A 23,128-nucleotide genomic window follows, 5' to 3' on the forward strand; every position below is an offset into this window, starting at 1 on the left:
GTGAAAAGCCATGAGCTTTTAGAAACCTTCTTTAAACAGACCTAATTGTAAATAGTTTCAAACATGGAGACATGGAGACATTGGAGAGACATGGAGACTGCCGTGTGAACTGAGAAAGGAAACACACTAGCTACATGGCTCAGATCAGATCCAGTACGTTCATCAAGATGTTAAAAGCCAAGGAAATCAAAGTGGACGTCAAGGCTGTTCTTGGGTGCAAGGATTTGGATCCAGGGGAAGGTGACGATGTGATGGCAACTTGGCTGTACAACTTCCAAGGTCTGGAGGCAGGGGTGGTCATTTTTCTCCCTGGGGATGTTTCACCTGATCAACAGCATCCTGTGGATGACACATGACATCCAACGGTACAGCGACTGGGACAAAACAAACATCTTGGTTGCTGGGTCCAGAAGTCTGTCCCTGCTCATTCTGATGGTGCCGTAGGCATTTCTTACGTTGTTGTTGTTCCTCTTTTACTTCCGTTCAGGACAAGATTTTTAACTTTTTAAAGGAGATCAAGATTTGAAGTAACAAATTAAATGTGAAAAGCCACGAGATTTTAGAAACTTTCTTTTAAATAGACCTAATTGTAAATAGTTTCAAACATGGAGACATGGAGACATGGAGGCATGGAGACATGGAGACATGGAGACATAGAGACATGGAGACTGCCGTGTGACCTGAGAAAGGAACACACTAGCTACATGGCTCAGATCAGATCCAGTACGTTCATCAAGATGTTACAAGCCAAGGAAATCAAAGTGGACGTCAAGGCTGTTCTTGGGTGCAAGGATTTGGATCCAGGGGAAGGTGACGATGTGATGGCAACTTGGCTGTACAACTTCCAAGGTCTGGAGGCAGGGGTGGTCATTTTTCTCCCTGGGGATGTTTCACCTGATCAACAGCATCCTGTTCCAAGTCGAGAAATCCCCACACCTGGATTAGCTACTGCTGCTTCTCCTACTTCTACAAGACCCTCTCCTGCTGTCAGTGAAAGTTCTGGTCTAAGTGCGGCTGCAGTCGCTTTGGGGAAAAGCCATGAGATTTTAGAAACCTTCTTTTAAATAGACCTAATTGTAAATAGTTTGAAACATGGAGACATGGAGACATGGAGACATGGCGACATGGCGACATGGAGACATGGAGACATGGCGACATGGCGACATGGAGACATGGAGACATGGCGACATGGCGACATGGCGACATGGAGACATGGAGACCTGGAGATTGCCGTGTGACCTGAGAAAGGAGAGACACTTGCATGGGTCTGAGATGTTTCAGTTTTAATAAACAATTCTAGAGAATTGTGTATCTTATATTTGAGTCTTTCGTGTTTTAGACATTGATGCATTTAATAGTTTTAACGAGTTGCCTTTTGTTTTATCATTCTGGTGTTTATCTAGATGTGCTGTGTATCTTATAAGAAGTTCTTAAAAGTTCGAAGTTATTTTTAGCATATAGGTTTTTTTATGGTCTTAACAGTTAAACATGTATTACGTTAACATTAAGATTCATGCTTTGTTAGCACTAAGCAGTTGTTTTAATCAGTCTGGTTTTCTCTTGTTTTCATCTTATGAACATTTTAAATGTTAGACTAACTTATTGTCTTGTACAGAATAACAACTGTGTGAATGGTGCTATACTGATTGAAAGAGTGTGACATGAAGTTCTTGTACATCATTGTAAAGAGTGTGAATGACGTTTTAGTTTAGATGTCAAGCGCTTAGAGCAAGCCTTTTTAACGAAAGTTTTTGATTTAGCGCTATATAAATGTTCTTATTATTATTATTATTATTATTATTATTATTATTATTATTATTATAGCTATGTCTGTTGAAGGGACGTTAAAACAAGTCGCGTAAGGCGAAAATACAACATTTAGTCAAGTAGCTGTCGAACTCACAGAATGAAACTGAACGCAGTGCCATTTTTCAGCAAGACCGTATACTCGTAGCATCGTCAGTCCACCGCTCATGGCAAAGGCAGTGAAATTGACAAGAAGAGCGGGGTAGTAGTTGCGCTAAGAAGGATAGCACGCTTTTCTGTACCTCTCTTTGTTTTAACTTTCTGAGCGTGTTTTTAATCCAAACATATCATATCTATATGTTTGTGGAATTAGGAACCGACAAGGAATAAGATGAAAGTGTTTTTAAATTGATTTGGACAATTTAATTTTGATAATAATTTTTATGTATTTAATTTTCAGAGCTTGTTTTTAATCCGAATATAACATATTTATATGTTTTTGGAATCAGCAAATGATGGAGAATAAGATAAACGTAAATTTGGATCGTTTTATAAATTTTTATTTTTTTTTACAATTTTCAGATTTTTAATGACCAAAGTCATTAATTAATTTTTAAGCCACCAAGCTGAAATGCAATACCGAATCCCGGGCTTCGTCGAAGATTACTTGACCAAAATTGCAACCAATTTGGTTGAAAAATGAGGGCGTGACAGTGCCGCCTCAACTTTCACGAAAAGCCGGATATGACGTCATCAAAGACATTTATCAAAAAAATGAAAAAAACGTTCGGGGATTTCATACCCAGGAACTCTCATGTCAAATTTCATAAAGATCGGTCCAGTAGTTTAGTCTGAATCGCTCTACACACACACGCACACACACACGCACATACACCACGACCCTCGTTTCGATTCCCCCTCGATGTTAAAATATTTAGTCAAAACTTGACTAAATATAAAAACCAACAACAATCATCATTACCATCATCATCAGCAGCAGCAGCAGCACCACCACCACCACCACCATCATCATCATCATCATCATCATCATCGTGGGTTGCGTACGTCCGAGGGGCACATGTAGCCTGTGTGTCTGAAGTAGTGGGTATGTGTGCGTAAGGGTGTGTTGATATTGAACTTCAGTTGTTGCTTTGTAAATGTCTATGTATCAGTGTATTATGTCTTGCCACACACATGCCAAATTTCCTTGTATTGATGAGGACAATAAAATGTCTTGTATCTTGTATCTTGTATCATCATCAAGTCGTGAAGCAGCTATTTATGTTTTGATATTTTGAGTGCTTTCAAACAAAACAATACTGAATTTTGATGTGATATATGTCTCTTGACATTAGGTCTTTTACAGTATTGTTTGGCAGCTGAAACTGTTGAATTTGCTTCATACTCATCATACAGACTGGGTGGCCGAGTGGTAACGCACTTGCGCTCGGAAGCGAGAGGTTGCGAGTTCGACCCTGGGTCAGGGCGTTAGCAATTTTCTCCCCCCTTTCCTAACCTAGGTGGTGGGTTCAAGTGCTAGTCTTTCGGATGAGACGAAAAACCGAGGACCCTTCGTGTACACTACATTGGGGTGTGCACGTTAAAGATCCCACGATTGACAAAAGGGTCTTTCCTGGCAAAATTGTATAGGCATAGATAAAAATGTCCACCAAAATACCCGTGTGACTTGGAATAATAGGCCGTGAAAAGTAGGATATGCGCCGAAATGGCTGCGATCTGCTGGGCGATGTGAATGCGTGATGTATTGTGTAAAAAAAATTCCATCTCACACGGCATAAATAAATCCCTGCGCTTTGAATATGTGCGCGGTATAAATTGCATAAAAAAAAAGAAAATAAAAAAATGAATCCCTGCGCTTAGAACAGTACCCACGGAATACGCGCGATATAAGCCTCATATTGATTGATTGATTGATCATCATCATCATCATCATCATCATCATCATCATCATCATGTGTTTTTTTGTGGGTGGTTCGATATTCGTGTTTGATAATCGTCCTCCCAACTTCGATTTGTTAACAGTGCCATATATTTAACTTTGTGTGTGACAGTCTTGGAGTATGACTTAACCAGACCAATTCATATCGATTACCCTGTTCTTTGTTGTTGTGCCATTACGTTTTTTAAAACCGTGGTGGTGCACGCGTTACATAGTTAATCAGTTGCTACATTCTACCGTTGTTTTGTGGTTGATTGTTTGGTTGGATGGTTTGGACAGTTTACTTTTTATTTTACATTTTCTGTAATGCTTCCACGTGTTATGTTTTATATTCTTTGAACTTGTGACATGCACCTCGCATTTTGTTCCCCACAAAGATTACACACATGTATGTCCATGTCGATTCATGGCAGCTTTGGTTTTAGTCCCGAGGAATATGTCATGTTTGAAATAAATGTTATTCATTCCTATGGTGCTATAGCATGTTAAGATATTGTTGAGGTTGTGCAAATTGTGACAGTGCAAATTGTGACAGCAATGAGTAGTATTTTTGTCTCGTGCAATTTTAAACAGCAACGTGTATCTCACGTCAGCTACGGCGCAGTTTTGTGAAAATGTTAAACACCCCTCATGAGTTGAATTCCAAGTGCTATTCAGCGATTTATCCAAATAAGTTTCTTTACTTACTATTATTGTGTTGGAACCGCTCTTACAGTGGCTGTGAACCATTGAATATTCTACCTGTGCCTTCGCCTGAAATGGATATGTCTGACAATGAATATGAATGCTGTTAACTATGTGTATGCTGACAATTATTCGGTGCGAGTATGGTGATGTTGTACAAGGCTGATAAGTCGTCAATTAATGATGGTTGATGGATTGAGTGAATGATTTATATACTTATTTATTTATTGATTAATGTAGGTGTCTATTTTTGTGGGTTTTTTTCTTCATGCGTTTGTTAATTTAAAGTTCGCTAGTAAGTAGTTTGTTTGTTAATTTGTTAGTTATCTGTAAGTGTGCTTTTGTACTCCTGCTACGAACATGATTCTAGTATTATTTGTATTGTACAAGTTCACAGATGAGATTACATCACTATCAAACAGAAACACCGATGATTTCAATACCCCCCGCGGGTTAGGGGGAGTCCCATATTGATTGGGACGAGAAAGAATTTACCCGATGCTCCCCAGCATGTCGTAAGAGGCGACTAACGGATTCTGTTTCTCCTTTTACCCTTGTTAAGTGTTTCTTGTATAGAATATAGTCAATTTTTGTAAAGATTTTAGTCAAGCAGTATGTAAGAAATGTTAAGTCCTTTGTACTGGAAACTTGCATTCTCCCAGTAAGGTAATATATTGTACTACGTTGCAAGCCCCTGGAGCAAATTTTTGATTAGTGCTTTTGTGAACAAGAAAAAATTGACAAGTGGCTCTTTCCCATCTCCCCCCTTTCCCCGTCGCGATATAACCTTCGTGGTTGAAAACGACGTTAAACACCAAATAAATAAAGAAAGAAAGAAAGATGGTTGCAATAATATTTTGCTAATGTCCATTATGCTGTGCAAAGCTGATTTTGTGTTACCTATTTGTGCAACTATATGATCAGGTGCAACATGAGAAGTTTGCGTACTTGAAAATAATATAAATCATATGTGCCATCAAGCGTTTTGCTTCTGAAATTATTTTTTCCTTACTTTTCTGGATTAGTTGAGACACTGTACTGCTTTGTGTTCCATTTTATACCATTCGTCATAAAAAAAAGTAAGCAGATGCGCCGTCGCGATATAACCTTCGTGGTTGAAAACGACGTTAAACACCAAATAAATAAAGAAAGCAGATGCGTTTGAGGGCAGATCTTTCTGATGAGGCTGTTTATTTTAAAACCAATTATACGACTGTCTGTGTTGTAGGTTCTGTTGTATAGAGACTACCTTATGTAAAGTCAATCTGGGAATGCATGGCCTTTTTGTGTTTCGTCTTTGTGCAACTATGATCAACTATTTAGAGCTTAATGTGGGGAAGACAAAGGAAATGATAATGGACAACAGGAGGGGGGAACATGTACACAGGGAGATAGTGATCAAGGGGGAGGTCGTAGAGAAGGTAGAGCAGTATAAGTATTTGGGGGTGATTATAGACAATAAGTTGACATGGAAACCAAACTCTGATGCCCTTGTGAAGAAACTCCACTCTCGCCTGTACTTTTTGAGAAAACTCAGGTCTTTTAACATCAGACAAGAAATCCTTCAGATGTTTTACACTTCAACGTGCAATAGTGTGTTGTACTTTGGCTCCGTGTGTTGGGGTGGCAACATCAACAAGCAAGACAGGGATAGATTAGATAAATTCATCAGGAAAGCAAGTGGGGTGGTTGGGAGGAAGCAGGACAATTTCACATCAACACATGAACGACGACTGACTGACAAGGTACATAAGATTTTGGCTGACGACTCGCACCCACTCAGACCGGAATTTGACAGTAGACGGACAGACAGGAGCAACAGATTCAGACAACCAACTGCAAGATCCACACGCTACAGAAATTCGTTCATTCCATCTGCAATTCACATCTTCAATTCTCAGGTGGGGCGGTAGATGCTGGTGTTGTCGCTCTGATGCACGGGGTCAGTGTTCTGTATTGTTTCAGTATTGTTGATTTTGTTTTGCATGATTTTATACACTTATTCTACTCTGTTAGACAATATGTGATAACCGGCAAGGTGCTGACTTTCGTTTGTGCATTGTTGATGGTGAATGCATGTTAATTTATTTTTAAAATACTTTCTTATGTGATAACCAATGTGCTGTATTTTCTCAGGACAAAGAACAAATGTTTATTTTGAATGTTTTATGTATGTTATTATTACGGACACAAACGCTCAGCAATGCAATTTCTCTTTTAGAGATTAATAAAGTTATTGTATTGTATTGTATTTTCATTCATATAATTGGTTTGACTCCCGCAGTGGGGCACTGCGGTTATGAAATTAAAGGCCCCTCCTGTTTTTGGAACCGCAGGAGCTTTCTAGTTTGCTGTTAGGTAGATTTTTGGTTCCTCTTTCCTGTCATGCTTTCTTTTTCTTCATGAATTCTTTTCTTTTTTCTGCCTTCTTGCTCATTCACCTGTATTTTTTCCAAAAATCTCTTCTCTTGCCGCTTGTCTCGCGATTCATGTATAGTTTAATCTGTTAGTGTTCTGATGTAAGTCCAGCAGTAGATAGGTTAAGCCTATTTTAACATACTGGAAACTGGTAATCTTCCAGTAGGTATTAATTTAGTTTTACTAAAGCCTGCTGGGACACAAGTAATGGGTTAGTGCATTTGTAAACAGGAATCGCTTGACAAGTGGCCCCCTTCATCCCCCCCTTCCTCGTCCTGATATGGCTCTGCGTAGTCGGCTGGACGTTAAGCAACAAATAAACAAACAAATTGGTTTGACAATAAACGGCCTCATCAGAAAGATCTGCCCTCAAACGCATCTGCTTACTTTTTTTTATGGGTAGTATAGAATAGTAGCAGCTCGTGTACATACTTTTGGTATTCTAAAGCTTCGCACGACTCCTTTGTATTGGGTGTGACTGGAACGTATACATTCTTATAAAGTCGTAAAGCAGCTATTTATATTTTAATATTTTGAGTGCTTTCTAAAACAAGCAATTGTGATGAGATGTATATTTGACATAGATCTTTTTTAAACATGTGATAGTTTTCACAACTGTGATATCGGGTGGTTCACTTTTTGAGCATCCTGGTTTAAATGATTTAAGGATATGATATTTGTATGTTGGTCATTCTCAACTTCCATGTGCTTTACTGTACCGAGATGTTGAAATTGACAGAGAAAGGGTATGAACTAAGAAAGGATAAATCCGGGGATTCTATTTTATGCTGTACAAATATTCATTTGTTGGCATTATCAATGCAGTATTCTTCTTCTTGTTTTTTGTGTGGGGGAGGGGGGGAGAGGGAGGAGATGGGGGTGAGGGGGGGGGGTGAGGGTATTGTGTTTTCTTCTACAGCGAATTTTAAAAACTTGACTGACAATAAAATATTGAGCATGTGCATTCTTTGTGTTTACATGTAGTTTTATCATTGCTTTCTTGTTTCTAAATCTGTATGTGTGAGTATGCGTGCAAAAATTCGTGTGTGTGTGTGTGTGTGTGTGTGTGTGTGTGTGTGTGTGTGTGTGTGTGTGTGTGTGTGTGTGTGTGTGTGTGTGTGTGTGTGTGTGTGTGTGTGTGTGTGTGTGTGTGTGTGTGTGTGTGTGTGTGTGTGTGTGTGTGTGTGTGTGTGTGTGTGTGTGTGTGTGTGTGTGTGTGTGTGTGTGTGTGTGTGTGTGTGTGTGTGTGTGTGTGTGTGTGTGTGTGTGTGTGTGTGTGTGTGTGTGTGTGTGTGTGTGTGTGTGTGTGTGTGTGTGTGTGTGTGTGTGTGTGTGTGTGTGTGTGTGTGTGTGTGTGTGTGTGTGTGTGTGTGTGTGTGTGTGTGTGTGTGTGTGTGTGTGTGTGTGTGTGTGTGTGTGTGTGTGTGTGTGTGTGTGTGTGTGTGTGTGTGTGTGTGTGTGTGTGTGTGTGTGTGTGTGTGTGTGTGTGTGTGTGTGTGTGTGTGTGTGTGTGTGTGTGTGTGTGTGTGTGTGTGTGTGTGTGTGTGTGTGTGTGTGTGTGTGTGTGTGTGTGTGTGTGTGTGTGTGTGTGTGTGTGTGTGTGTGTGTGTGTGTGTGTGTGTGTGTGTGTGTGTGTGTGTGTGTGTGTGTGTGTGTGTGTGTGTGTGTGTGTGTGTGTGTGTGTGTGTGTGTGTGTGTGTGTGTGTGTGTGTGTGTGTGTGTGTGTGTGTGTGTGTGTGTGTGTGTGTGTGTGTGTGTGTGTGTGTGTGTGTGTGTGTGTGTGTGTGTGTGTGTGTGTGTGTGTGTGTGTGTGTGTGTGTGTGTGTGTGTGTGTGTGTGTGTGTGTGTGTGTGTGTGTGTGTGTGTGTGTGTGTGTGTGTGTGTGTGTGTGTGTGTGTGTGTGTGTGTGTGTGTGTGTGTGTGTGTGTGTGTGTGTGTGTGTGTGTGTGTGTGTGTGTGTGTGTGTGTGTGTGTGTGTGTGTGTGTGTGTGTGTGTGTGTGTGTGTGTGTGTGTGTGTGTGTGTGTGTGTGTGTGTGTGTGTGTGTGTGTGTGTGTGTGTGTGTGTGTGTGTGTGTGTGTGTGTGTGTGTGTGTGTGTGTGTGTGTGTGTGTGTGTGTGTGTGTGTGTGTGTGTGTGTGTGTGTGTGTGTGTGTGTGTGTGTGTGTGTGTGTGTGTGTGTGTGTGTGTGTGTGTGTGTGTGTGTGTGTGTGTGTGTGTGTGTGTGTGTGTGTGTGTGTGTGTGTGTGTGTGTGTGTGTGTGTGTGTGTGTGTGTGTGTGTGTGTGTGTGTGTGTGTGTGTGTGTGTGTGTGTGTGTGTGTGTGTGTGTGTGTGTGTGTGTGTGTGTGTGTGTGTGTGTGTGGTGTGTGTGTGTGTGTGTGTGTGTGTGTGTGTGTGTGTGTGTGTGTGTGTGTGTGTGTGTGTGTGTGTGTGTGTGTGTGTGTGTGTGTGTGTGTGTGTGTGTGTGTGTGTGTGTGTGTGTGTGTGTGTGTGTGTGTGTGTGTGTGTGTGTGTGTGTGTGTGTGTGTGTGTGTGTGTGTGTGTGTGTGTGTGTGTGTGTGTGTGTGTGTGTGTGTGTGTGTGTGTGTGTGTGTGTGTGTGTGTGTGTGTGTGTGTGTGTGTGTGTGTGTGTGTGTGTGTGTGTGTGTGTGTGTGTGTGTGTGTGTGTGTGTGTGTGTGTGTGTGTGTGTGTGTGTGTGTGTGTGTGTGTGTGTGTGTGTGTGTGTGTGTGTGTGTGTGGTTGTGGTTGCACAAAGCTAAATAAATCAAGATGTTTTCACATATAAAACTTTTGTTTTAAATTTCAACGCACCAACATTAAGATTTCACATACATTCATAAAACCTAGTGAAAATGAGTAAAATTCCATGATTTCTGAGAGTTTAATGTCAAAACGGAAAAGGATACCACAGAAACTGTATACAATAAAAGAACTCGGCAGTAACAAAAAGGATACTGCAAAAACCAACCGAGTTGACATTACGCTCCCACAGCAAGAACAGGAGTAATTAGAATGTGCTTACAATTAATAACAAATACAACAACAAAAAGAATAAACGAATAAACAAATCAAAGTATATAAACCAATTAATAAAAAAAGTTTAAAAAATCAACAAAGAAAAACAAAATCAGTAAATAATTGCTTCCAATTGCACGATCCAGGTTTAGCTACTTTAAACGATACCATAATTATGTTCAGTCTCTTATAACATTCTGTTGTTGGTTAAATCAAAGAGTACAAAAAGATCGAGATTCACTTTTTACTTTCAAAGAACATGTGTCGGGAACCACACATCAATATTACCACAGTATCAGTTCAGAATGTTAAGAGTAGCGTACATATGTATACTATAGTTGTTTTTACCGCAATGCACTGACAAGAAAGACATATGTTAATGTTTAGCTCTTCGCCCCCCCCCCTCTCATTGAATTAAACAAAAAAACAAGAATAAATCTGTCAGCCTGTTGCCTCAAAACTATTGATTTTGCATCGAGGCATCCTTAACAAAACAAAAGGATAGAACCTGTGTGAATAAAAAACGAACTTCGCAAGGATACATGTACAATTAAATTGCTTTACGAATACGAATACTTTATTATCTCATACAGATTTGGAAAAGTACCCTGGCCTTTACAAGTTAAATACAACACAAACATGTTCTTTATGTAAACTGAAGAACTGGGACTTTATATCCCTTTATTTTCTCTTGCCAAAATCATCAACAAAATCAATTGAAAGAACTTGGCTGGGAAAAAAGTTTAAAAACATAAGGCTTTGTAACAATCGTCCGTTTTGGTAACACGTGTGCATAAGGGAACATAACAGCAGTAATCATGCACAATAAATAAAATAACATGAAATCATGGAATACATCAAGGGTTCCATTGTCGTAACATATGCATAGAAGTAATCTTTGGCGAATTAGCACAAAACAGCAAATGCGCTGAATGGCATTTAAAGGCATGGAATACATTTATATGTAAACATTCACGAAGTTACTTCTGCCTAAACGACACGTTCAAATATCACTGAAAAAACGTCATTAAATGTGTCACACACATATGCTTCGAAGACACATACAAGTACTCCTACTCCTCCACACCGGCACCCAGCCCCCCCCCCCCCCCACACACACACACGCATTGTGGTTCCAAGTTCGTTTTGACCAGATTAAAATACTTCTCTTGTGCGAACTTAACTCAATCTTTTCTATACAAAATGAGATGTGGAACCTGGTTCCTGCTTATTCTGAATTGTCTTGGAATCTATCATTTTTGCCTGTGACAGACGCAATAAGGTTCCTATTCAGAATATATGTATATTGTTGCATCGTTTTTCAAATGACCTGTACCACGGGCTCATATTTCCTTCTTAACAATGAGTATGCCCCATGAGTACAAAATGTGAGAATTCTAGCTGCCAGGACAATACATATTTGATTAGTTGTCAGCCACACATTATGCACAATTCTTTTCCAATTTTTTTATATTTTTTTTACAGGCAATCGTAGAAAAAGTGTCTTCATGATTCTTTATATCAAGGAGCGTGCTTCCAATGAATACTAAATACAAAGGTTTTAGCTATCAGAACAATGTTAAAGGCACAGTAAGCCTCCCGTAAACCATCACAGATACTGTCAGGCCTTTACACACCGTAAAAACACCCTTTCATTTAAACACAAACCGCTTGAGAACATCCTAGGTGCCCTCCGTAAAGAGCGAGCAATTTTCAAAGAATTTATTTTTGCGTGGTTTATCTTAGGCCCCCACCCCCCAAAAAAGTCTGTTTACGGTATCCCGACCGACCCTATTTTTTCGCGCGACCCTAGACTTTTTTTGGACATTTGGGGAAAAAAAAAAAAAAAAAAAGAAGTCTGTTTTTGGGCAAAATAACTTAAAAATATGTTTTTTAGGGGAAAAAAAATCCCGACCTACCGACCCTATTTTTTTGCCTATGTTACCGTAAACAGACTATTTTTTTTGTTGGCCTTACCCCTGAGCCATCGTGAACCCGTGTGATCAAGTTTCCCTTTTTCACAATGTAGTCGTCAGTGAGCTTATCTGCAATAGCACATTATTAATTAAGTACCTCTGACTATGCACGAAACAAACGGCTGTGGTTCACAAGAACTCTAGCGATGGCTTTTGACTGTTCAGAGGAACTGGCGATAGGCATAAACCGTCGTCTGCCGCTACAAGAACCACGACCTTGCGTGACCCTGCTTCCGGGCTTTTCTTTTTTCAAACTTTCAAAACTTCGAATTGTACTGATCTTGTCTTGATGAAAAAAGAATTGTTTTATGATTTAAGAATGTTTGTGTAACAAGCTGTCAATTTATTATTTAGATTTTAAAAGTTAGGTCTAGCACCAACACGCACCACGGTCCGATTGTCTATTGAGACAATCCGCAAAATTATTTCTTTGAAAATTGCTCGCTCTTTACGTAGGGCACCTAGGATGTTCCCGTTTGGTGAGCGTTTCAAATGGAAGGGTGTTTGTACTGTGTGTAAAAGACTGACAGTATCTGTGATGGTTTACGGGAGGCTTACTGTGCCTTTAATTTATCGGTCAAACATTATGCCAAAATCTCGAACAATGATTCGTTATAGGTAGAGACAACGTTTTCATGTCCATTGAAATCAAAATGTAAAGATCCTTGCTTCTAAAACATCTCACTATTGGGAAATTTTTAGCTTAATACTACCCCCCAAAATACTCAATATTCCTAAACAGGGCGAGACATTGTTTTAATGATTATTACCCTTAATCAACTTGTTAAGTGTTTACAAAGTGTAAAAGTTCTAGCTGCCATAACAATGAAAACTTCTTGATCAATTTCTTATTACATGGAGAGATCACGTTTTTGTAATGATTTATCTCATGATCAACTGCTAGTCAATTTTCAGCCAAATGTTGTGCAACACTTGTGATCAGTGGTTTATTTCAGGTAGAGACAATCTTTTCAGGATTATTTCATAGAGAAACCAATTGTCCAACGAAAACAAAATACAAACGGTTGTAGCTCCAAGAACACGGCACTATCTGTCAATTATCAGTCAAATATTTTTGCAAAATTCTTCATCAATTTGTTTTCACAGACATCATATTTTCATAATTCTTTGATCACATCGACAACTTGTCAAGAGATGATAAAATATTAAGGTTCTAGCTACCAGAACCAAAACCTATCAGTCAATTTTGTTTCTCTTGATCAGTGTTTCCTTTTAGATAAAGACGCTGCGTACATAACTCTTTACGGTGGGAAGTATTTGTCTGATGAAAACAATACATTGTATAATGATTCCACTAGACAGCAGAATACACAATAATCAATACATTGTATAATGATTCCACTAGACAGCAGAATACACAATAATCAATACATTGTATAATGATTCCACTAGACAGCAGAATACACAATAATCAATACATTGTATAATGATTCCACTAGACAGCAGAATACACAATAATCAATACATTGTATAATGATTCCACTAGACAGCAGAATACACAATAATCAATACATTGTATAATGATTCCACTAGACAGCAGAATACACAATAATCAATACATTGTATAATGATTCCACTAGACAGCAGAATACACAATAATCAATACATTGTATAATGATTCCACTAGACAGCAGAATACACAATAATCAATACATTGTATAATGATTCCACTAGACAGCAGAATACACAATAATCAATACATTTCAGCAAAACATTACGCGCTTGATTAATACCAATGTTTCTTTTGTTACAAAAAAGACATGTAGTCTTTCATGACAATACCAACAAAGGGAATGATTCTAACAATCATAACAAGTAATTGAAACAAAAAGGCAACAAATTGTTACACGACTGATTTATCAAAATATATAATAAAGACAAAACCCGGGTTATACCATCTCTATGTTTGTGGGTATCACAGTGTGAACAAATCACAGGCCCGCATGAAGGGAGACGGGATCAGTTGCTATCAACACAGTCAGCAATGCAAAAAGAAATCTTTACAAAAAATACATAAAATAAAACGCAAAATAATAAACACATCTTAAATCAGAAATCCGCAAAACGTGTTTAAGCTCCTCTTGAAATGAGGCTGAGAGCAATACCTAATATCACAGAAGTCAGTCACGGGAGCACAAGGCAAAAGCTGATATTTGAATCTTCATTGCTTTGGGTTCTTCCAGTTTCATCAGGTCATCTTGTGTGGTCATTTATTTCAGTCTTGCCCCTCTAAAAAGCACAGCCCAGTTAAAGAGTCAATGTCTCTCTTACGCTGTATGCAGTGCAGAAAGTTGTTTTTCTCACAATGTATAATTATGCCGTGCTTTGTGACCAAATGGAGAAAACACATATCACATGTCATTTTGTTTGGAAATATCAACGTTTGGAAATATCAACCGGACGTCATGGAAAATCACGTCATATAGCATGGGTATCACCTGCACGAATTGCTGAGTTTCGTACGTTTGTGCAAAAATATACAGTAAATACATTTTTTTTATAAAATATTCTTATATACAGTACAACATATATATTCCTACATATTCTCAGAAGAGAAATTTTACGCTGAGTAAAATAGCACATAATGGTAAATGAACAATACAACCAAATTCAAATGCAATGTCAAAGCTATTTACACACACACACACACGCAAGCGGACGAGTTACCTTATTAAACGACATAAAATAGGATTTGTGCTATACAGTGGAATCACCCCTTTGAGACCTCCAACAATCTGAGAAAATCATATATCTTAAAAATGAGGGACTCTTACAATTTACCAAGGTTGCGAACAGAGTCTTAAAACTGGGTTCATGAAAAGGACTATGTTAGCACTTCAAAAACTCTGCTGGCGTCTCCTATTGGTATCATCTCCCTCTCTCTGTCTCTCCTTCTTTATCTCTTTTTTTTCTCTCTCTCTCTCTCTCTCTCTCTCTCCCTCTCTCTCTCTTTCTCTATCTCTCTCTCTCTTGTCATGTTACACATCTCTGTTATTCCTCCTTTGTTTCTTTCTTTTTTTCTTTCTCTCCCCTTTTCGTCTCTCCTTGGTGTTTTTTTTCTGAAACCTCATGCACTCACCACTCCTCTTTTGATATCCGCCACAGTATCTTTCAGTCAACACTTGCATAATAACCGAGCTGCCTTAGTTACACACATTTCAAAATAATTGCTGTGCAATATCGTACAGCTTGTTTTAGCCATGAAGTAGAAGAGACAAATCGTTCAGGTGTTAAATCACCAGATGTCCCTATAGCTGCCAAAATATCATTAATTTAGTCACACACACACAATTATAATTACACAATAAACAACAAGTAAATAAATAAAACAGATGTGGTGGATTGAAGAAATGGGTATGACAAAAAAGGAATGGCACTTGAAACTGTCTTGGGACACAAGAAAGCTTGTATTGAACTACATTTAAGTCATGCTTACATGCATAGCTTCATGCAAGTCGTGCTGTTGAGCGTCAATACAAGTTTACACGAGTGAGACTATTCGTCTTCTGTCGTTATCCAGCACGTGAACAGGTCACATTCACTTACAAGGAAGGCAGTATAGCGATAGCCACAGTGTTTCTAAGATGACCTTCCAGTCACCTAGCGTTAGTGAGTGAAAGAAGGTCATTGTGATCGGTGAAATGATTCTATTGATAGTTCTACGGGACGCTGAATTGATTGAAAACAAAGTTCATATTCACACTCGTTTCTTATTGTGAAACTGGAATCCACTTCAGCTTTATCAGGAATATACAAAACATCTTATCTTCAATCTGAGTAAATTGCTACGCGCTATTCTGAGCAATCTGCCAGGTTTTAGACCCTGGAATGCTACGAAGAAGTGTGGGTGGAAATTAAGGCTAAGACTATAGCCTTTTTTGAGCCAGGATTTCTTGTGGAAACTGCTTAAGGCACAATAAGAATGAAAAGGGAAAGGCACCTCGAACCAGCTACCATGATGTTGGTATGATCCCACGCGCTGAATCTTTGAATGTCATGTCTGGTCCAGTACAAATCAGAGTGGCTGATGTAAGGCCTCCTGTCCTCCTCTGTTCTCTCTCTTGCTGCTCCCAAGTCTTGTCTTTCTTTCGGCTTTGAAAGACCTTGCTCAGAACTTACACCAGAAGTAGCACTCTGTGTCTGCGACTTCTGTTCTTCGTCTCTTGTCCTTTTGACTACCTTGACTACCTTGAGTCCTGGAGCAGGAATTTCACGACGTGAAACAAAAGACTTCTGTGCACCGGTAGCCTTCTCAGTATGGGGCACAAATTGAACGATACCCTTCTTCGTGGAATCGTCTTCAGTGGAGAGCTGACTCAACAACGAAATCGTCTCCTCTTCAGCCAGTGGACATTCCTGAGAAGGTTCATCCCCAAAGGTGTCTCCAGGTAAGAAAATAACAACGCCAGCCTCCAGCCCTTGAAAGTTAAACACCCACGTTGCAGAAAGGCAGTCCTTTGTGACGTTATTTAAGTCCTTGCAGCCAAGCTCTGCCTTCATCTCGACGTTTAGGCCTTTTTCTCTCAAAGTCACGATGAAGGGACAGGTTGAAATGTAGTCCATGTACTTTTGATATTCCACGTCGGTGGTTTCTATGTATTGTCCATTATTGCGGTACCTGTTTCTGGGAATATTGACGAGTATCATCACCTTGAAGTTCTTTGTTGCGTCTTGGGAAGTTTCTGATAAAGAAGATGATAGCTAATCAAGATTTCAGCATGATTATGAATAATTTAGCTTGACACAGTCCATTCGGGGAAAGCGTTTTGGCTCACTATCTCCAATTTGGCTAGGCTTTTACATGGGATAAAACATCAATTTATTTCGCAGATAGTGTCCGCTTAGACATTAATTCATGAAAACAATCCAGTCTGCAGAGAGAGCACACAGGCTGTTGTTTGATTTGTAATGTGTTTCGGTGGAGGAATGTTGTTATCCCTGGTAAAAGCCTTGTCAGATCTGAGATGTTGAGTTAAATTATGTATATAGGACGACTGTGCCTTTAAGGGTGATTGTTTGAATAGTTTAAGGTAATAACTAATAGCGGTTGAGATTTTTCCAAAATATCTCTATTTCTGGTCCTTTCTCTATCTATCTATCTATACGTAGCATTATCACGTCAGCCGATACTTTAGATGAATAAAAGGCAGACAGCGAGACAGAGACAGGTTGAGGTATTGGAAAGGGAGAGAATACTTTACTTATGCACACAGACAGAGATAGACAGACAACCAGACAGACAACCAGACAGACAACCAGACAGACATGTATACAAACATGCAGAGAAGAAGAGACACACAGAAAGCTACAAAGAAGTGCGGGGAGGGAAAATAATACTTAAAATATGGAGAGAATTGGAGTAAACAGACCTAAAAGAAGAACAAAACAGAGAGAGAGAGAGAGAGAGAAAAGGAGAGAGAGAGAGAGAGAGAGAGAGAGAAAAGAAGAGAGAGAGAGAGAGTGAGAGAGAGACGGAGACAGAAAGAGAGACAGAGAGAGAGAGAGAGAGACAGAAAAAGAGAGGGAGGGAGACAAAGAAAGAAAGAGGATATGCATGACAAGATAAGACTGATCAGATAGGCTAAGCTTAGATAAGGTAAGAAGAGAGTGAAAGAGAGAAAAAGAGAAAGAGAGAGAAAGAGAGAGAGAGATAAAGAGAGAAAGAGAGAGAGAGAGAGAGAGAGAGAGAGAGAAAAGGAGAGAGAGAGAGAATGAGAGAGAGACGGAGACAGAAAGAGAGACAGAGAGAGAGAGACAGAGAGAGAGAGAGACAGAGAAAGAGAGGGAGGGAGACAAAGAAAGAAAGAGGATATGCATGACAAGATAAGACTGATCAGATAGGCTAAGCTTAGATAAGGTAAGAAGAGAGTGAAAGAGAGAAAAAGAGAAAGAGAGAGAAAGAGAGAGAGAGAGAGAAAGAGAGAAAGAGAGAGAGAGAGAGAGAGAGAGAGAGAGAGAGAGATCGAGAGAGAGAGAGAGAGATCGAGATCGAGATCGAGATCAACAGCAACACAATAATCCTACCAGGAGCAGCACAAGCACCACCATCATCTCCCCTGGTTGACACAAGACCCTCTTCACTCAGGATTTGAAACAGCTCCAGAGCACAATGTTGACAATTGGACACAGCCACTCCTTGGTCGTGCTTGTCGTGGCGAACACACAGCGGCGTTGGACCATTGGTCGACGTCTCCCGTCGGTGCCCATAGTCCATGACGTACGCTCTCTTTCTCTCCTCACTCCAGTCAACCTGGTACAGAAGGCTCTGGACGGACGGTGGACAGCGGTGGACAATGTCCAAACAATGTTCATGGAAACCTTTCGGCGTCCTGCTGAACAGACCCGCGCACAAGACTATGCTGCTTGTGAATGCTTCTTCGAAACTGTCAAGAATGCATCTCCAGAAGTCTTCGATGTAGATCTCATCCACAACGAACAACATGTCACGTTCATCAACGCCAGGGCACTTCGTTTTGGCTTCTTCAGTAAACGTTTTCGACGTGAGCTCATTGACATCAACAGGCAGACAATGAACTCTGCCTTGAAAAAATTGTCCAGCATTTATGCCTTCATAGACGTTGTTCCCAATTGCTCTTCCCTCCGCCCCGCGATACATATTGACGACGATGACATGCCGTTTTTTCGATTCGGCCAAAAAGGTTCTGGACCCCAAAACGAGCAGAAGCGTTTTGCCTGCCCCTGGAGGTCCGCTGATGTAGCTTCGCTGATGCTTTCCGTACTCAACCAATACTTTGACCTAGAGGAAACAAGAGACAGGAACGTTTGTACGAAAAAGCACACACAGAAATTATCCTTAAAGGCGGAGAGGGGCAGCTATTCCTTGCTGAAAAGTTGCTTCATTATTCTACCAGTAAGTTTATCAAACAAGGAATCCATGGTGCGGATACCTTGAAATCAGTTTGCACTCCAGGAACGTTTCTATGATTCATTTTCTTCGGACAAAATAGCCATAACAATTTCGGCAATCGCCACATTCGGTCCTTGGCGTCAAGGCCTTCCTGAGAGTAATCTGACCGTTGGGGTGATTGGGGGAGGGGAGGGGGAGGGGGGGAGGGGGGAATGTCTGACTAATTTGACGAATTTGAAGAATCTTGGGAATGGACTGTATCTTAATCTAGACAAACACACTGCAAGATTTGCTGGAAAACGCACCACACGTATGATTATTAATTAAGTCAAAGTGAGTCAATGTTCTTCTCTCCTCTAAACAAAAAATAGTCGAAAGGCGTCAACCGGCGACAAGACGACTAGCGCCTTCTATGACGCGGCGCCCTAGTACTAAGCATCACGTACACGGGCAAGGGAAGTAGCTCAGTGGAAGTAATCTAACCAACTTTGTCTATTCTTTGTCTATTCTACGACATCTAATCAAGCTTCTTTTTTTTAAACACTAGCTTTTCCAAAGTGAAAGCAGTCCTCCTGCGCGGTTGCATTATTTCAAACGCAGAATCTCGTGGAATGACTTAAATTTGGAAACCACCTGCGGGTTTTTTCTGAGATATTATCCATTTGACTGAGCTCGAAGTTGATTTCCAGATACATATAAGCCAACCAGGAACACATTTCACAGGAAAACAGGTCGTAATGTCACCAAATTCTTACCTGTGCATGACTTAGAACCATCCGTTCATTCAGACACGAGGTGTGATGTACGCTGTCCTTGAATGTCCTCAGCAAAGCCATCTCAGTGCCAGTTTTGAAGGTCACTACCGTTGACAGTAGTCCTACATACCTGCGGAATATTACATCAAAGTTGAATCAAAATTAAGTAAATGTGACAGCGTTTGAAAAAAAGTGAGAAATAAGTCGCACACACACTTTCAAGTTATGTGCTGAACACGGTGAAAACTTAGTAATAGTTACGTTGTAACTTTTGTTGGACTCTGTGTACATACCATCAGGTGTTTTTTCTCTCCAAATTGAGTAAATGTGACAGCGTTTTGGGGAAAACCAGATAATTATGAGTCGCACACGTAATAAAAACCGTCACAAGTTACACATTTTTACGTTGTAAGCCTTTTTGATGTGTACAGGGTCAAATCTATGTACATACCGTGATGTTGTTTTTTCCTTTCAAGTTACACCAACAACAGTCGAAAAGGTACTCTGTATTCCTGTACACAGTTTCTGTAAATTCCGTATGTTCTCATTTAAATCTCTACAAACCTGGGTGATAAGCCCTTGCGCACTCAGAAACATGAAACATGCAAATTAAAAATGTATACTGAATCTGTTTTTGGCGTGTGAATCAGTATCCCTTGCTGTATTTTTCGACTGTAAAAAATATAATATTGTATCCATTTTTCTCATGTTTTAGTCATGACCACACACAAAACATTTACATTTGGTCGTCATGAGTGATAATGTAAGACACTCAAAATGATACAAATAAAACAGTATGATCGTGCTGGGTGTGAACAAGGTAACAAGTCTTTTTTGAGTTATACTTAAGGCCAAACCAACAGTTCTTTTTAAGTCAGTGTTAAAGGAACTTTAGCTCTTGTGAGGTAAATAATCAAAATCAATTTATAGAATCTGACAATCACATTAGGATGCTCACTCTTGAATTTCAAACTTACCTTCCCACAATCTCCTTTATAAGGTCCAGCTCCATTTTGTTGTCCTGAGGAGGATTTTTCCCCCACCAAGCTCTAAATGGTTCCAGGTTTGTTTCCGATTCGGAGACGCTGATATCGCCTGCAAACAGGTCCTCCTCGCAAAGAAACGTAATTCCCTGACAAGCAAACAAAACAAAAGTAATCACTACGGCTGGACCAAACTACAACCTTTACATGAACGTTTAGATGTTCCTTTCTTCATGTGTATACCGTTTTGAACATTTGGGTTATGTGTGTATTGATGTGTATTTTTATGTGCCTATATGTTCTGAGAGTGTGTTTTATTTATTTATTTGTTTATATGGGAGATTTATATAGCGCTTGTCGTTCTCAAAGCGCTTTACATATTAATTTCTGCCGGGTGAGATGGACTTTTTTTACATAATATATCACGCATTCACATCGGCCAGTAAATCTCAAGCCATTACGGCGAATATTTACTTTTAACGGCCTATTATTCCAAGTCACACGGGTATTTGGTGGACATTTTTTATCTATGCCTATACAATTTTGCCAGGAAAGACCCTTTTGTCAATCGTGGGATCTTTAACGTGCACACCCCAATGTAGTGTACAATGTGGTATTATACACGAGTCAAACCATTTCTGTTTGTTGCATTCAGACAACACAGTTGTATTGAATTGATTTGAATTGAATTGAATTTAATATCAGTTGAAGTTTTCATACGGGACAAGGCATCCTTCCACTTGGTCACATACCACGACTCTGCAGCCTGACTATTCACTGTGCGGTCTTGTGTGCGCGGATTTTTCTTAAATCATTATCAATCTGCGAAATTAGATCAGATATAATGTTTCACTTATCACAGATGTGTGTCTACGTATGAGAAAATCAGCCTCCAGGAGCATCAAATCCAAAAACAAAGAGACTGCCAACGTTCCAAAATTCAGAATCAAAAAACAAAAAAGGTAAGTTGTTGGAACGGTTTATTTGGGTTAAAAAACCCCAATACGTTACACTCACAAATATATCGACCCAACGGTATTTTAAGTGCACAGACAAACACAAACTTATCTTGATGGAATGTTCGGCCGCTTCCCAGGAAGCCGCAAGCTAATCAAGTTAAAAACATCACTTAAGACCGTCGGGTCGATATATTTGTGACTGTAACGTATTGTTTTGTCAATAACAAACGTTCCAACAACTTACCTTTCTTAGTTTTTTTAATTTCTAGGAGCATCACTTACGTCATAGTCTCGGTTCCTTTCTGTTATTTTCTTCACCACTTCTCGCGGCAGATGAGGAAGACCCATAACTTTGGTGACCTGACAGCCTTTTGGTTCAGGGTGGTTCATAACCATAGTGAAGATCTCTGCATCTCTCTCCAGCTGCTTTCTTGCCTTTTCCATGCATGCCTTCATCTCATCTTCAGTGTCCACGTGTTGGTCGTCCTTGTCAGTTGTAGTGTGTTTATCCCCGGCACCTTTGATCTGCAGATTGTAAGCGTACATGAAAACGAAGGACATGAACAAAAACTCGTTATTGACCGTTTGCCTCCCCCTCTTCTCCCCACAAAATGGCGTTTAGGCTTGCCTCTTAAACCCACACCAAGACAAAGATGAAACATTTCTATCTTGCTTTCCCTCTGTTTTTCTCTCTCTCTTTCCTTATCTCTCTCTCTCTCTCTCTCTCTCTCTCTCTTTCTCTCTCTCTCTTTCTTCCAGCAGACACACACACACACACACACACACACACACACACACACACACACACACACACACACACACACACGGATACACACACACTCAAACACAACCACAACAACAACAACAACACAAATAAACATCCAACTTGCTAACGGTCATTCCTTTGTTCTAGGGTTTGAAAACATAATGTCTCTTACGTAATACAAATACTGAATCTTCACAACAAAAAGTGTGAGCATTTGTTTTGGGACTTTCGGGGATTTAGAATAGACATTTTGCCTTTCAATTTTACAATCTCAAGTGGAAATACCAATTGCTAGTCGACTCTCTTTCAAATATTTACTGCCTGTTTCAAATACGAGATTAAACGTACTTGAATTAATAGTTGATCCACAAGGCTAAAGACGCTAGGCTCACGCTTATTTTTAGAACCTGTCCCTGGTAAATCAAACACATAAAATGGAATAAAGCAGTACTTGGATAAGAAAGACTCCCTTTTCCGGATGTAAAATCATCAGGTCCAATTCTCCCCGGTCTTTCAGTTTCGTGTCGAGGGCCTCGGACACAAATTGTCCCGGTTTAGGCCTACATTTCTGTGGACGAAAGATAAATGTAATGCTTCAGTAATCCCCCCCCCCCCCCCCACTTTAACGTATATGTTGTATGTTTATGTGTGAGTGAGCTCCCATGTACATATTTTCAAAAGAAAAGGACATTATATATATCGAACCCTGCATAACATACACCTCGGAGCTCTTTATTCGCTATGCTCATCACCCACATCGCTCCTCTTCACTTGAGAGTGGCGTGTCGTCTTTGTTAGTCTCATTTTGGGAGGCGCACCGCTTACACAGCAAAATATAAAGCCCACAGTGCACAAAAAGCACGACAGAGTCATTTCTGGAAGACGTCTTTTGTCTGCGCTGTGAAATATGAACAAATCGCAGATTTCGTTTTCGTCTTAAATTACAGGTTATTGTGATTACTGCAATCCCAAACATT

At 39.8% G+C, this 23,128-nt stretch overlaps 2 protein-coding genes across 2 annotated transcripts in view; both read right to left on the reverse strand.

Annotated features, from left to right (window-relative positions):
• Positions 1-10,317: 10,317 nt before the first annotated feature.
• Positions 10,318-23,128, reverse strand: part of LOC138948210 (uncharacterized) — a 30,711-nt gene continuing 17,900 nt past the window's right edge. Inside the window, exon 2 of the mRNA XM_070319713.1 lies at positions 10,318-10,331. The gene's annotated coding sequence lies outside the window, so the exon portion shown is untranslated. The remainder of the gene's footprint in view (positions 10,332-23,128) is intronic.
• LOC138948437 (uncharacterized) lies at positions 13,474-22,005 on the reverse strand. The gene is made up of 5 exons (XM_070319972.1): positions 21,668-22,005; positions 20,421-20,575; positions 19,444-19,573; positions 17,845-18,577; positions 13,474-16,502 (listed from the first exon to the last, which is right to left on the reverse strand). The coding sequence occupies exons 1-5, from the start codon at positions 21,944-21,946 to the stop codon at positions 15,727-15,729; spliced, it is 2,073 nt and encodes a 690-aa protein (XP_070176073.1). The 5' UTR covers positions 21,947-22,005; the 3' UTR covers positions 13,474-15,726.

Source organism: Littorina saxatilis, linkage group LG15 (assembly GCF_037325665.1).
Source record: "Littorina saxatilis isolate snail1 linkage group LG15, US_GU_Lsax_2.0, whole genome shotgun sequence".
NCBI lineage: Eukaryota > Metazoa > Mollusca > Gastropoda > Littorinimorpha > Littorinidae > Littorina > Littorina saxatilis.

Excerpts from the sequence above, each read along its gene's own strand:
- LOC138948437 (XM_070319972.1), bottom strand. The coding sequence starts at position 21,946 with ATGTCCTTCGTTTTCATGTACGCTTACAATCTGCAGATCAAAGGTGCC. Across the intron at positions 19,574-20,420 it reads ATAAAGGAGATTGTGGGAAG|GTATGTAGGACTACTGTCAA; the intron begins GTAAGTTTGAAA and ends AATATTCCGCAG. Across the intron at positions 16,503-17,844 it reads TGGTGCTTGTGCTGCTCCTG|AAACTTCCCAAGACGCAACA; the intron begins GTAGGATTATTG and ends CTTCTTTATCAG.